Source organism: Oncorhynchus mykiss, chromosome 17, assembly GCF_013265735.2.
Source record: "Oncorhynchus mykiss isolate Arlee chromosome 17, USDA_OmykA_1.1, whole genome shotgun sequence".
Lineage (NCBI taxonomy): Eukaryota > Metazoa > Chordata > Actinopteri > Salmoniformes > Salmonidae > Oncorhynchus > Oncorhynchus mykiss.
The window spans coordinates 48,074,913-48,087,510 of NC_048581.1; the positions used below are offsets into that span (position 1 = coordinate 48,074,913).

The following is a 12,598-nucleotide window of genomic DNA, read 5'->3' on the forward strand; positions in this document are numbered from 1 at the left end:
AATCCTGTCTAGCACAGAATTAGTTCCCTTCTCTTTTGGTGTCGTTTCCTTTCTTTACAAGCTGAAAAACACTATTTTGGTGTTTCGAATCCTGTGTAGTGCAGAATTAGATCCCTTCTTCTGGAGTTTCAAAATACTGTAAATGAGAGTCGCTCTTATTGTGTTCCCTGCTCTTGTATGGGGTGCTGATAAACCTCTCATTGGTAATTCCAAAAGGTCAAAGTATTATGCTCAAACAAAGAACACGAGAAAGGATTGTTTGGTGAAAATATACTTTTGTAAGTTTGTCCAGAGTAATATTTCATGAGTACATTGAAGCTTTAAATTCTTTATTTTCTTTGCATTTTATAAAATGACAACAAAACCTTAACAGGTCATTCACATTTGTAGATTGATTAAGACACTTCCAAGATCTGAAACATATTTAGCGTATTCGTATTCTCAGGATTGGGTGTTGTTGTACAGTAAATTGCAGGTTCAATGCTTGATTGGGGAAAGTACAGGACCTTCTCAGCGTCGGGCAGCATCGGAGCGTCTGGGCATTTCCCTTACAAGGCAAAAGGCGACGTGGAATGGCTCCACTCTAATGTAATTGGAGTCCTGAATAAGGGCTACCTCTAAAGCCCAATTTCCAATTAGGGCCAAATTCGAGTTGGGTCGAGTGACGCCATTACTATACAACCACCAAGGTTGTTATATATATATATTTTACAACCACCAAGTTCATTACTGCTGGATACTGACAACATTTAGATAGCTCTTCTGGGCTCTGTTAGCTAGTTGATGGACAAGCAGGACTGCAGTAGTCAGACATGACACAAATTACCACCATAGCTGGATTCTTCATTCATTTTTGCACTACACAATAAACGCGTATGAGACCAGTCAGACCTCAAATGCTAGCTATCTAACGTTAGCTAGCAAATCAGAGTTGAAAAAACTAACAGGCGAACTAAGCAGGAATTTTAGCTGGCCTGGTCGCATTGAAAGCTAGCTAACTAGCTACATTTTATCAAGCCTGTCGTCTGGTTTGCTTGGTTAGCTAGCTAGCTAATAGCCAATGTCAAGGTAGGAATTAAGCTAGCTAGCTAGCCTGTAATGCTAGCGACGACGCTAACCAGCTAGCTAACGTCAGCAAGCTAAATGAATGGCTCGGAGTCTGACTGGCACTGACAGCAGTATAGAGTAAAGTTAAATGCAGCATGGTGAGGGCGAATTAAATTCTTCAACATTCTGCTAGCTAGCAACATCAGCGAAGCCAACTGCAGTCACATATTGGCTATCTAGCAACATGACATAATTTCTCATTTCTGGAGGCAGTGGAAACGCAATTTGAGCTAGCCCACCAATGCCAGCCCAACCTGGGTTGACTTCAAAGTGCCAATAGAAAGAGGATTAAGTGTACGACAATATACATGTAAAGAATGAGGGGTATAGATAGGGCTGGTGAAAGATGACCATCTACGGTGGGATTCTGGTTAGAGACGATAGGCAGAGATGTAGTTATGACTCTTTACACATGTACAAACTACATCTCTGACCTGAGTATTTATATTCAGATGGTACATGTTGCAATGGATTGAATCACAGTACAGTTGAGCTAGATGAGAAAACTGACATTTCAGCCGGCATTAGTCTGATCCTTGTCTTGATTGGCTTTGGTTAGAATTGACCCATATTCATGATTTTCTGCGTGGAGACAGAGAAATAGTATCACAATACATCATTACTTATTAACTGTTATAATATTAATAAATCGATATATGAATACACAATTATTACACATATCATTATCAATAAGCAAAATCCAAATATGTGAATAAAGCTACGCAAATATAGCAACAAGATAACATTACATTTTAAAGTAGGGTATAATGTGGCATGAAAGGCGAAACCTTGAGCAGATTAGCAGTGGCTATTCACTGTAGCAGCATTTGGGGCAAGCATAAAAAATTGATGAAGCTCATAAAGCTAGTAGGCAAACAAGCCAGCAGTATTAACTAAAACGGATGCAATTTGCATTTAAAAAAAAACATGCACAAACGGTGCAAACAACAACGTGTCAATTGACAACTACATTTAGTGTACAGAAAACTGATCAATTAATCAAAATGGCTGCTTGGCTTGGACTTATTACACTATTGACTTAAACCTGACTTGACAGCTTGATTTGAACCATCAGCGTCCGAAATGCTACACAAAACACATGTTCATGTTGAGTGAATTCCTTTTCTGTTTCCTTCTTCAATGTGAAAATATTTTGTACTCAAGTTTTCATTGATGCACACTTTCTTGTATTGTTTTGGAAAGTTTCACCTGAGCGTTTGGTGTGCTCTCGCCTGTCTGAGTTTGCGAAGGACCCAAAGAGAGGAGAGGCACACACAAACTTGCCTGTTTTTACACTAGACCAAAGAATAATCACTCCTGCTATGAATGCCTTCTCTCCACCTCCATGCCCCAGACTGGGGGAATTCTGATCAGTATGGCAGCACAATGTTTGAAATTCACATTTGACCTTTAATCTAAACATGTGTCTTCTGATATGGGGAACCAGAGTTTAACTCAATGTGATTTACAAGTTCCTTACAAGTCGTGTGGATATATGCTTGAGTGGGTTTAATCCCCACTTCCGCATATCTCACCTTCACTCCTTCTGTTTCTAATCTGTCTAAATAAAGTATTGAAAAAAAATATAGGTGCACATATGTTGATTTAACATGGATCAAGTAAAACAAATGTCCATGTTTTATTGACTCAAATCCATGTTAAGTGTATTTATCTCAAGACTGAATCGGCCCCAATGTGCTCAATGTAACAATGGTGGTCAGCACAGCTGTTAAGACTGAAGACTGGCTGAATGGACTAAGGCAGTGTTTTGACAAGCAGGTGACCCAGGTTCAAATCCATATTATCACACATACACCAGCTTTATACATGTGTCCTCTACTATAACTTACTTACTTTAAGTATTTTGATTGTAACATAATTTATAATCTCACAATGAGCCTGGAAACTGTAATAATCTATACCTAGTGCCATTGTCTACCCTAGGAAAAGTATTACATTCCTGTATCCTCTTTAAAATATGAACGTATTTCAGCAAACCATGGAGAAATATATCAGCTCTGGCTCTTACACTCAATACATTTCTAAAATGAGTCACTGGAAAGGATTGTGTGAGAGTCTGCAAAAATATTTTTGTACTGAGCCCCCACATTTTTTTCACAATATTTTTAAAAACACCAATATTCAGATTGAATATCCACTTTTGAGTGTTTAAGAGTACTTCCATTCTATTTTAAAACAAAATACTTACATTAGGTTTACATTCAAAGCCCATCCAAACACCAGATCTTAGTTTAGGTGCACTACTTTTCATGGTTTCAGTACACAATGTAGGTGTTTTGAGTCTTTCTATTTGAACAGTGTACGTTTTCCATGTTTTTGGTTAACATTTCATCCCATCAGAACGTTTTTCTTGTAATTAATATATTTTTCTTAAATTAATGAATTTATGTCTGGGGATAATGTTAATTTGGTGCTTATTGCAGACCATTGATGCAGCGGCTGGGTTGTTTAAAAAAAAAATATATTATTTTACCTTTATAACCAGGCAAGTCAGTTAAGAACAAATTCTTATTTTCAATGACGGCGTAGGAACAGTGGGTTAACCGCCTGTTCAGGGGCAGAATGACAGATTTGTACCTTGACAGCTCGGGGGTTTGAACTTGCAACCTTCCGGTTACAAGTCCAATGCTCTAACCACTAGGCTACCCTGCTGAAAACATTCTCAGAGAGAGGTAACTGACACAGGTCTTGGCTATCCTTTCGAGATACACATGTAGCCTATTACAATAGCAATACATGCATGCAGATACACTACATTTACTAAATTCATCGGGGCATGGAATCTACAAAGTGTCGAGTGTTCCACAGGGATGATGGCCCATGTTGACCCCAATGCTTCCCACAGTTATGACAAGTTGGCTGGATATCCTTTGGGTGGTGGACCATTCTTGATACACATGGGAAACCGTTGATGGTGGAAAAACCCAGCAGTGTTGCAGTTCTTGATGCAAGCCGGTGCGCCTGACACCTACTACCATATCCCATTCAAAGGCACTTAAATATTTTGTCTTGCCCATTCACCCTCTGAATGGCATACATACACAATTCATGTCTCAATTGTCTCAAAGCTTGAAAATCCTTCTTAGATCAGTGTAGATGAAGGGGAGGAGACAGGTTAAAGTGAATTTCACAAGTGACATCAATAAAGGATCATAGCTTTCACCTGGATTCACCTGGTCAGTATGTATTGGAAAGAGCAGGTGTTCTTAATGTTTTGTGTACTCAGTGTATTTTTCTGCTTTATTGTAATCAATGAGTTTATGGGTTATTTTCTCTTTCCACAGATTTAATTGAGTTCAATGTTAACAATATCAATAGGTATTCCTATGAACAAGAGAAAGGGGAGTTCAAGGCTACTGTGAAGCACTGAATACACATCTTACTTAGGCCTACTTCTTAATCCTGCTCATCCCCACTGGGACATAATACCATTATATAATAGGCTGCTACACATCCAAACCAAAAGAAAACAAGCCATCAGCACTCATTTTATTAGCTTTATTACTGAGTGTTGTGCTCTGTAGACTTAACTCATCCCACGTGAGAAGGAGCTACAATTCACAAGTCGGCTGAGCAGTGAGTGAGATAATCTGTATAAGATAACGTAACGTGATAGCCTAAAACACATAAAAACAGATTCTTGTGGAATGTATGAAATTTACACCAAAAAAAACCCAGATAACGTTACCCCTACCCCATACATTAAGGAAACATGTGATTGGTCGTTTTTAAACTCAGTTCACTCACATCCTGCCTTAGCATATTTATGTCAGAGATCTGATTGGCTGCTCAAGTCTCTGGACACAAATCAAATGTCAAGGTTGCCATAATTACTACATCCCCATTTGAAGACAAGTAAACTTTAGGAAAACCCCAAATGTATGTTAATAGTTGGACCTGGCTTCCTCTTCTCGCCTCCTTCGCTCCTTTACCTTCCCTTCAGATCAGTGCAGATGAGGAGGCAAGGAGAGGAAGCCATTTTAGACTATTGACATACAGTCCATCAGGAGGTTGTGTTAGATTTCTTAGAATAATCTTCGGCCTCCATTCTCTCCCTCTCTACTTTACCCTTCTCTCCCTGGAAGTAGTCAGACTCGATAAAACGGGACATGTGGGACAGTGTGACATAAACGTCCCCGTCAGTCTCGGTCACCGTGTGGACTCTTTGCTTGATGCCCTTGGAGTACCACCTTGTTGTGGGCACTGGGGCATAAGGGTTGGTGGCCCTGTAGATGCCCTCCCCCTCAGCGAGAGAGATCTTGTACTTGTGCTTTGGACACACTATGCACAGCTTGCCGTCAAATTCCTGCAAGAAGAATGAAATCAAGATAAGGTATTTATCAAATAGATTATATTTGGATTGGGCGTGCACATACAGAGGAAAAGGTATGTCGCTAGTACCTCGTTTCCAACCAGGGTACATGAATAGTTCAGCAAACTGTAAATGTGAAACCAATTACTTCTTTGCTGACACAGTTACCAACCTGTAACACACACAGGGCCGTAACTACCCATGAGGACACTAAGGTCTTTTTTTCTCATTTGAAAAAAAGTACAAGAATAAAAATAAATATTTTGTACACAATAAAGAAAATAAATTACGGTTATGTTGGTCCCAGTGGTGATCAAAGCTCAGAATGTTTATATTTTTGATCTGACTGAGTTCTAATCGCGCCTGCCTCTTTGTGAACAAGTAGACAAGAATCATGAACAGTGGATTGTTCATTACATTAGCCTGCATCCCCCAGATTTACGTTTTTAGCAGTAACCTACATTCACCAATCTCTCAAACGGTTAACTCCGTATAGCTGCGTATGAATAGTCAGGTGTCAAGCAGCGGGCAGAGATTTATATTGTAGTGGAAGGCGCTACATGGTCAATCCGAAGTCTGCATTGGCCGTGCAGCATTTATGGTGATCTGGCCTATGCAGAGGTCAGGGGATCATACTTCTTGCGTTTCTCGGAGCAGCTCAGAGCTGTTGTGAGGGAAGTTGTCAAGGAAGTGAGTTTGTGTTATACAGGACCTCCCGCCCTCACCTAACGTCAACCAATCATGTCAATGCAGAGCTATACGAAGCCCTCCGTATTGTTAAAACATTTGAGAGGCGCTCGGTGATGCGGCACAGAGCTCAATTTGGCCTATGTGTGCCTCTGGAGGCTCAGCATTGCGTCACACCATCCATAATGCCTCGACGCACCGACAGCGTAATTGCATTTTGGTACACCAGAAATACATTCATTTCCAATGGAACGCTGCGTTTGCTTTGTAGCATTGCCTTGCAGAGGCAGTTGCAGTGTGTTCTGTGTGGTGCATACATTTGACTTATCAAACATATGCGTCAAACTGTATGCGTAGACGTTTTGACAGAAATGGTAGCAGAAGGTGAGTGTTGAACTTTTGTTGCACACATATCCAGATGATGCTGCATACCATTTTGCGCAAAACACTGTAGGTGTGATCAAGGCGTAAATTCGATAAATCCAACCAATGCACCACACAGAACCCACTGCAACTGCCTCTGCAATGCAATGCAATGCACAAGGCAAACGCAGCGTCCCATTGGAAATGAATGTACTTCTGGTGTGCCAAAATGCAATTACGCTGTCGGTGTGCTCGAGGTGTGATCGAGGCTGGGGTAATTTTTGCTTGTTTTTTTCTGTTCTCCCAATAGCATTTTAAAGTGTTTTAATTGTATATAAATGCAGTAAATGAGGGGGTGGGGGACCTCACTAAACTCAAACCCTGGTTACAGCCCTGCGCACACACACATGAACACACACTCAGGCCAGGAGAGGCACAGGGCCAGCTGCAGGGCAGCGACCCTGGAGCAGTTTGGGAGTTAAGTGCCTTGATCAAAGGCACCACGGCTGTATGTGGCACCTGAGATATTTATTAATCTGGATCATTCATTTGGATCAAGCTTACAATACTAAGTCACTCACCTCTATGTCTCCATTTTGCAATGGTCCCCCAGCATCTGTCCAAAGAGGAAAGGATCAGAGTATTGCAGAATAAGAAAACAGTTTATGGCACTGTAACAATTTGCTGACTGGACACACCATTCAGATGTTATGTGGGAAAATATCCTATAGAAAACAAAGTAAATCTACCACACAGCCTCGGGTCTTCTTGGGTATGACGCTACAAGCTTGGCATACCTGTATTTGGAGAGTTTCTCCCATTCTTCTCTGCAGATCCTCTCATGCTCTGTCAGGTTGGATGGGGAGCGTTGCTGCACAGCTATTTTCAGGTCTCTCCAGAGATGTTCAATCGGGTTCAAGTCTGGGCTCTGGCTGGACCACTCAAGGACATTCAGAGACTTGTCCCGAAGCCACTCCTGCATTGTCTTGGCTGTGTGCTTAGGTTCATTGTCCTGTTGGAAGGTGAACCTTCACCCCAGTCTGAGGTCCTGAGCAGGTGTTCATCAAAGCTCTCTCTGTATTTTGATCTGTTCATCTTTGCCTCGATCCTGGCTAGTCTCCCAGTCCCTGCCGCTGAAAAACATCCCCACAGCATGATGCTGCCACCTCCATGCTTCACCGTTTCCTCCAGACGTGACGCTTGGCATTCAGGCCAAAGACTTCAATCTTGGTTTCATCAGACCAGAGAATCTTGTTTCTCAAGTTATGAGAGTCTTTAGGTGCCTTTGGCAAACTCCAAGCAGGCTGTCATGTGCCTTTTACTGAGGAGTGGCTTCCCTCTGGCCACTCTACCATAAAGGCCTGATTAATGGAGTGCTGCAGAGATGGATGTCCTTCTGGAAGGTTATCCCATCTCCACAGAGGAACTCTGGAGCCCTGTCAGAGTGACCATCGGGTTCTTGGTCACCTCCCTGACCAAGGCCTTTCTCTCCCGATTGCCCAGTTTGGCCGGGCGGCCAGCTCTAGGAAGAGTCTTGGTGGTTCCAAACTTCTTCCATTTAAGAATGATGGAGGCCACTGTGTTTTTCGGGACCTTCAATGCTGCATACATTTTTTGGTACCCTTCCCCAGATCTGTGCCTCGACACAATCCTGTCTAGGAGGTCTACGGATGATTCCTTCGACCTCATGGCTTGGTTTTTGCTGTGACATGCACTGTCAACTGTGGGACCTTTTATAGACAGTTGTGTACCAATAGAAACAGGAGGCATCTGAGCTCAATTTTCGAGTCTCATAGCAAAGGGTCGGAATACTTACGTAAATAAGGTATTTCTGTTAATACATTGCAAAAATGTCTAAAAAACTGTTTTCGCTTTGTCATTATCGGGTATTGTGTGTAGATTGCCGAGATTTAAAAAAATATATATTTTAGAATAAGGCTATAACGTAACAAAATTACGAAAAAGTCAAGGGGTCTGAATACTTTCTGAAGGCACTGTACATTAACAACCGTTACTGAAAATGTTGCAGAATGCATCTTCAAATTAGCTTGAGTCAAAGATCTGTTTGTGCAGACTTGCCCAACTCCTATCATTGGCACAACAAACAAAAGTGCTGTTTACACCTCTATGGAAAGGGTTCTACATGGAAAGGGTTCTATGTTCTATCTGGAACTTAAAGGGTTCTACCTGGAAGCAAAATGGGTTCTTAAAACCCCTTTTGGATCTAGATATAACTTTTTTAAAAAGAGTGTACCTCCGTAGGTAGGCAGGAAGATCTGATCACAATTAGATCACAATATTAATTAACCGTCTACACCTATCAAAAAAATGTGGTCACAATCATAATGTTGACCATATCAGTACAAAAGACGCATGTTAGCGCCACATATACAGGGTGCCAGGAGTTGGTAATGGCAATTGTCAAGACAGCACAAACAGATCTGGAACTTAGGCTATCTTTAAAGCACAGGAAGGACCATTTATTCTACTCACGGTAACAGTGGAAGTCCAGAGCATAGAAAATCTCCTGGTGATAGAGCACCAGTATGTCCCTGCCCTCCAGGGTCCTGAACGACCGCTTGGCTTTTATCAGGTCTTCCTTCGTGCCCACAAAGTGCAGACCGGCTGCAGGCTCTTCCCCCTCTCCCCTGTCCTCCATGGGTATGATGATACTCCAAACACTGCTTGTAGTACAAAATATAGTGCCAGTTCAATATTTAATGTTGTATACATCAACAGTGACAAAATGTTTTGAATTAAACGGCAGATGCAATTCATAATGTATTTGATTTCTCACATCTTCAAAACATTTGTCTGTGAGCATGTCCATATAATTAAAAATTGACAGTATAAATCTGTCAAGGCTACTTGATGGAATCTGACCCTTAAGTATTTTATGCATTACAGATAATGAGCATATTTGATGTATTACAGATAATGAGCATATCAGTTCAAGTTGAGTCATTTCTGAGAGCACATAAATAGTATGAGTAGCAGGAGCCTGTGCCACATGTCCAACACCCTCTGGCTAAACCATGTAATTTAGTAAACTGCATATTTCATGTCGCCCTGATGCATTCTATTTAATAGGCCTATTTAGATACACAACCATAATCAATTGACGCTAACAAGATACATGTATTTTATCCTTAATGAAGATTGTTTGAATAAAAACAAACTCTCTCCCCCTCTCTCCATCAGAAAGTGAAAACAAGTTTCCATTCCCAGTTTCAAATCAATGTTAAATTGTGTTTTTTAATTTTTACCTTGGTAGCAGCTTGTTTCCTCTCTTGCAGAAGTTGTAATGAGCTCATTTTATATGTAACCCAGAGGCCTAGTCTAATAAGGCGGTATACCATGTCGTTATCTTGCCCCTCCCGTCCATTTCAGTTGTCCCTATCTACCCATCTCACTTTCTGGAGGGGGGGATGTTGTTCTTATCTCTGTCTAACACAAGGTGGATATTCCACACAGACAGACTATAATTTTCTCTGTAAGATAAAGGATTACGTATTTTAAAATTAATCAATCAGTATGATTTAGTAAATGGATATCTCATACATGAATTGCAAAGTGATAGTCTGCTAAAGATTTCAAAATACAACAATCATCTTAACTATCAACATGTTAATTATCTTAAGATGTGTGCTGTCATTTTTCTTGTTGTTAATTAATTCGTATATATTTTTTGTTTTAATGCGATGACCTTCGGAGAGCGTACCTTTAATCAATGTTCACTATGAACACTCCAGACCCCTTTTTCAGATGACATAGCCAGTAGCCCTTCAGCCAATCGGAACGCGAGAATGAGGAGATCTACGTCCAGTGTCTGAAATCAAGAAATGTATTTCTAAAAAAAAAAGTGGCTAATTTCAAAGTAAGTGTTGTGAATGTATACAACTTCGTATAAAACTACATTTGAGATTATTGTGGGAACAAACTAGCCAATTGCTCAACATACCCCATACAAATACTGATTACATTTGTCCGTTTTATGCATACTATGCATAGTGTTTCTGCAGTTTGTCATGCATATGAATTTATTGTTAACAGAGCAGACACCATCATGTTCCGTGTATACAAACGTAAAACAAGCAGAAGTCTGGCCCCTCTTGAGGTTCTTAAAAGAGCAACCAAGGAAGTGAAAGAAGAGAAAAAGTACATACGATCAGCAGCAAGGGATTTAAAAAATTGACCGAATGACACTGAAGAGGTACATTGGCATTGAAAAAAATAAAATTACCATGTACCTGTGCGAAAGAGAGGCTATGATAGAGGCAGAGGCACACAATATCTTGTCTAATAACATGGATTCTGGGCATGCTAAACATATCAAGAATTTAGCGGACAAATAAGGCGGCTCATCTTACCCTGTCCCGATGCTCAATTTACCCAATTTTTGGACAAACTATGTTTACATGACTTCTGATTATTTCCAGGGATACACATCTTGAAATATATGTAGATATTTTTGTTTGAAAGAATACTATATTTCCCTTGACGTAGTGATGCTGACTGTAAAAATGGCTCAACATGCCCCACTCTCCCTTCTGTGAGCTATTCACCCAAGGAATAGACAGCAAACGAATGGGCAGAAAATGCTAATGTACTTTCCAATCATTGACTACCACTGTTTTTGTGTTAAAGGGTAATTCCGCCACTTTTCAAACTCATAGAGTATCTCCAGGACAATACCAGTGTCTACATATGTGAAAACGGCGCATTTCTGTTTTGGAGAGAGAAAAAAAATCCCGATGACATCAACAAAAGTTATTTTCAAACAATATGAGATTCGCGGTAACGGGAGGAGCAAGAAAATACCCGCCGTTTTGGTCTTTATAATTTAACACGCTCATATATTTTTTACACGTTGATTACACAATCACTCGTATTTCATGTCACAACCATTCACCGATACATATGCTATGACGCTGGTAAAGTTGTCTCGCGCACCTGCCGCTGTCACACTTCCCCAAACTACTGTGCTTGTCATAAAAAAAAGCTAGCTAGCTAGCTGATGGACGCAAACAATGTTATTCCCCAAAAACATAGCAAAACGACAACCTATTTTAGTAGCTACAGTTAGCTAACTTTCTAGCTAGGTGGCATCATCTAAAATACCCCTAATTTCGAAGACAGTTCTTATTTGATTAATGTTGTTCGGACCCACCTATGTGAAGCTAGCCACAATAAGGATTAGCCACAAAGTGGAATTTGTGATTCGCCTTCAAAATAAAAGTCTACAAAAGAAAGTAATGCAAATGAATACAAATAGTGGAATCATGACATAATGGAATAGATCATGCTTAACGAGGTTGGAATGTTCTTATATAAATTCAACAATAGACAATCATTTGTTCATTTGACAAAAATCGGTTGAAATCACACTGTGAATGTGTTAAGACTATAGAATTGCACTGGGGGCATACTTATTTCACTGTACAGCCATACCTATGGATTGTGGATCAATGACATGGGGCGGCAGGTATCCTAATGGTTAGAGCGTTGGGCCAGTAACCGAAAGGTTGCTAGATTGAATCCCAGAGCTGACAAGGTAAACATCTGTTGTTCTGCCCCTGAACAAGGCAATTAACCCACTGTTCCTAGGCCGTCATTATAAATAAGAATTTCTTCTTAACTGACTTGCCTAGTTAAATAAATAAAAATATGAATGTCAATACGCACTGACTGGGGAGGTGATTTCCCACAATAAGAACTTAGACGCTAATATTTGCATAAATTCTTCACAGTTGTGTTCTGTGGGTGTCATTGAGTAGACTTATATACAATTTAATTGCTCCACACTCTAGCATTGTTTAACCTGATCTAGGCTATATATGGCGTGATTCCATCAATTGTAATATTCTGCATCACTTTCAAATATGAACTTTTATTTTGAAGGCAAAACGCAAATTTCACTATTGTGCCTAATCCTTATTGTCGCTATTTTCACAAAACATAACCCGGTCCAGTCGAGGATCACTAGCCAGATGAAGCTAGCTGGCTGCTCATAAACGTTAGCTTTGGGCAACAGGGTTAAGTCACTGGCTATTTATTTAATGAACTGAAGTTCAATTTCAATGGGCGAACAACAAGTGGCTACCTAGC

General features: G+C 40.3%; 1 protein-coding gene and 1 long non-coding RNA gene across 6 annotated transcripts; both read right to left on the minus strand.

The window, feature by feature from the left end:
- Positions 1 to 312: 312 nt before the first annotated feature.
- LOC118940471 lies at positions 313 to 3,665 on the minus strand. The gene is made up of 2 exons (XR_005036993.1): positions 2,317 to 3,665; positions 313 to 1,689 (listed from the first exon to the last, which is right to left on the minus strand). It is a non-coding gene; the product is annotated as an uncharacterized LOC118940471 (long non-coding RNA).
- A 946-nt stretch (positions 3,666 to 4,611) lies between these two features.
- Positions 4,612 to 11,616, minus strand: rfesd (Rieske (Fe-S) domain containing). 5 transcript variants are annotated; one of them, XM_021568655.2, is made up of 5 exons: positions 10,861 to 11,616; positions 10,212 to 10,319; positions 8,984 to 9,171; positions 7,072 to 7,106; positions 4,612 to 5,434 (listed from the first exon to the last, which is right to left on the minus strand). In XM_021568655.2, the coding sequence occupies exons 3-5, from the start codon at positions 9,147 to 9,149 to the stop codon at positions 5,132 to 5,134; spliced, it is 504 nt and encodes a 167-aa protein (XP_021424330.2). In that variant the 5' UTR covers positions 9,150 to 9,171; positions 10,212 to 10,319; positions 10,861 to 11,616; the 3' UTR covers positions 4,612 to 5,131. The 5 variants fall into 5 exon arrangements, with proteins under 5 accessions (XP_021424330.2, XP_021424328.2, XP_021424329.2 ...); XM_021568653.2 differs by having other exon boundaries at positions 8,984 to 9,174; XM_021568654.2 differs by lacking the exon at positions 10,212 to 10,319 and having other exon boundaries at positions 8,984 to 9,174.
- Between the last annotated feature and the right edge of the window lie 982 nt (positions 11,617 to 12,598).